At 39.8% G+C, this 2,210-nt stretch overlaps 1 protein-coding gene across 1 annotated transcript; it reads left to right on the forward strand.

The window, feature by feature from the left end:
• The first annotated feature begins 212 nt into the window (after positions 1 to 212).
• LOC110566489 (olfactory receptor 2F1-like) lies at positions 213 to 1,151 on the forward strand. The gene has a single exon (XM_021664346.1). It carries the CDS (start codon positions 213 to 215, stop codon positions 1,149 to 1,151), a length of 939 nt encoding a protein of 312 aa, XP_021520021.1.
• The last annotated feature ends 1,059 nt before the right edge of the window (positions 1,152 to 2,210 follow it).

Genomic DNA, 2,210 nt, shown 5'->3' on the forward strand with positions numbered 1-2,210 from the left:
GTTTCCAGATAGTAATGAAATTGGCATTCAACATAGCCACACTCTATGTTTAAAATTTGGATGCAAAGAGGAGAGTGGAGTTTATTGGTCATACTTTTTAATTGCAACATACAAGTATTTAAATAAATTCTCCACTTAAGGGAGGTTCTGAGAAAACTTTTGGTTCTTCTCTGATGTTGATATGTAACTTGGTTTTGATTCTTAGGGAGCTGATGGGCAAAGAAAACCAGACATGGGTGAGTGAGTTCTTGTTGCTGGGGTTGTCAAGTGACTGGAGGACTCAGGTCACCTTGTTTGTACTCTTCCTGGCTATGTACTTGCTGACAATCCTGGGGAACCTCCTCATGATCCTCCTCATCACGCTGGACAGCAGGCTCCATACACCCATGTACTTCTTCCTCAGCATCCTGTCATTTGTGGATATCTGTTACACAAACAGCACTGTGCCCCAGATGCTAGTGCACTTCCTGTCAGCCAGGAAGTCCATCCCATTTCACAGCTGTGTGCTGCAGTTGTATATCTCTCTAGCAATGGGAAGCACAGAGTTCTTCTTGCTAGGCGCTATGGCCTATGACCGCTATGTGGCAGTGTGCCACCCTCTGCACTACATGGTCATTATGCATGGAGGGCTGTGCCTGGGGCTAGCTTCAGCCTGCCTGGCTGCTGGTCTCACAAATTCACTAATGCAGACACTCATGATATTCCAGTTACCCTTCTGTCGTAAGGTCATCGATCACTTTGCTTGTGAGATGTTGGCTGTGCTGAGGCTGACTTGTGTGGATATCTCTCTCAACAAGGTCATGGTGGCCATTTCAGGATTTCTGGTCATCATGCTTCCTTGCATTCTGGTGCTATTTTCCTATGCTCACATAGTTGCTGCCATTCTGCATATTCGCTCTTCCCAGGGACGACACAAAGCCTTTGGGACTTGTGCCTCTCACCTCACAGTGGTTTCTATGTGCTTTGGAACAGCTCTCTTTACATACATGAGGCCTGTGGGCAGATCCTCGGCAAGACAGGAGAAGATGGTTGCTCTCTTCTATGCTGTCGTGACTCCAATGCTTAATCCCCTTATCTACAGCCTGAGGAACAATGATGTGATTGGGGCTTTGAAAAGAGCTTTGGAGAAATTTAAGGAAAAAAATAGATGAAAGTAATTTCATCCATCCAAATGCCCAACAAAACACATTCTAGATAAATATGAAATTAGGGATATGCACTTTCTTCTAAAATTTTCTGCGAACATCGATTATAGTTTTGTAAAATGCTATAGTCAAAAACAAAATCAGAAACAAACATAAATGTCCTTCCTTGTCTCAGTCCTGGCTCTATTCACAAAACAGACTGTAAGCTCCTTAGGGGTAAGAGGATGTAGATTTTACCACATTTGTTTCCTGCACATTCGAAAGGACATTGAGTTTTTGCCGGTTGTGTAATTCATCATTTAACAATTTCTTCATTGTTTTCCTTGTATTTTGTGAACATACATAAAAGAAATACTTGCTCAGTTTTAGGGTATTGCAAAATAAGTTGTTTATTAAAGTCTCAGGTAGAAAGTGAGCATACAGTCCCTCCCTTAACAAAGGAATTATTCGACATTGTCAGATGCTGAGGGGGAGTGAGTTAGTTTTTCCGAAAGTTTGATGGGTGAAACACACCCAAGACTGGATGGACAGCACAAACTGGACTTGAGGAGTATGATGACAAGAAAAGATGTCACACAAATGTGTTGGTAAAAAAAAAAAAAAAAAAGGAGTTGGATCTGGGGAGGGGTGAACATGATCAAAACACATTGTACAAAATTCTCCTATGAACTAATAAAAATAATAAAATCTCAGGTGCATAGTTAATAGTTAAGACTCTTCAGTTCTTGAGACATTTTCTTTTGTACAAGTACTTTGTTAATTTTTAGGAATTAAGAAAATGTTTTTATTGCAATATTTATTTTCATTTCTCCCTTGTTATTTAGAGAACTATTCCAATGGGTCTACTGCAATAGACAACTATTACTGTTTTATTTTATACATTAGTTTTTATACTTAGCTTCATATTTTATAATTTATAAAACTATTTAGGCTAATCCATAGTATTTCTAATACTCCAGCTCTCATTTGTGTGTCATTACTCAACTCACTTAACTGTGACTTTACTCACTCAAGCCCTTTGGGGTACACACACAGGAATCAAGTTGCTAGAACCCGGATAATGCT

This window comes from Meriones unguiculatus, chromosome 3 (assembly GCF_030254825.1).
Source record: "Meriones unguiculatus strain TT.TT164.6M chromosome 3, Bangor_MerUng_6.1, whole genome shotgun sequence".
NCBI lineage: Eukaryota > Metazoa > Chordata > Mammalia > Rodentia > Muridae > Meriones > Meriones unguiculatus.

Bases quoted from the DNA above. Each gene is read 5' to 3' on its own strand.
- LOC110566489 (XM_021664346.1), top strand. From the start codon at position 213: ATGGGCAAAGAAAACCAGACATGGGTGAGTGAGTTCTTGTTGCTGGGG.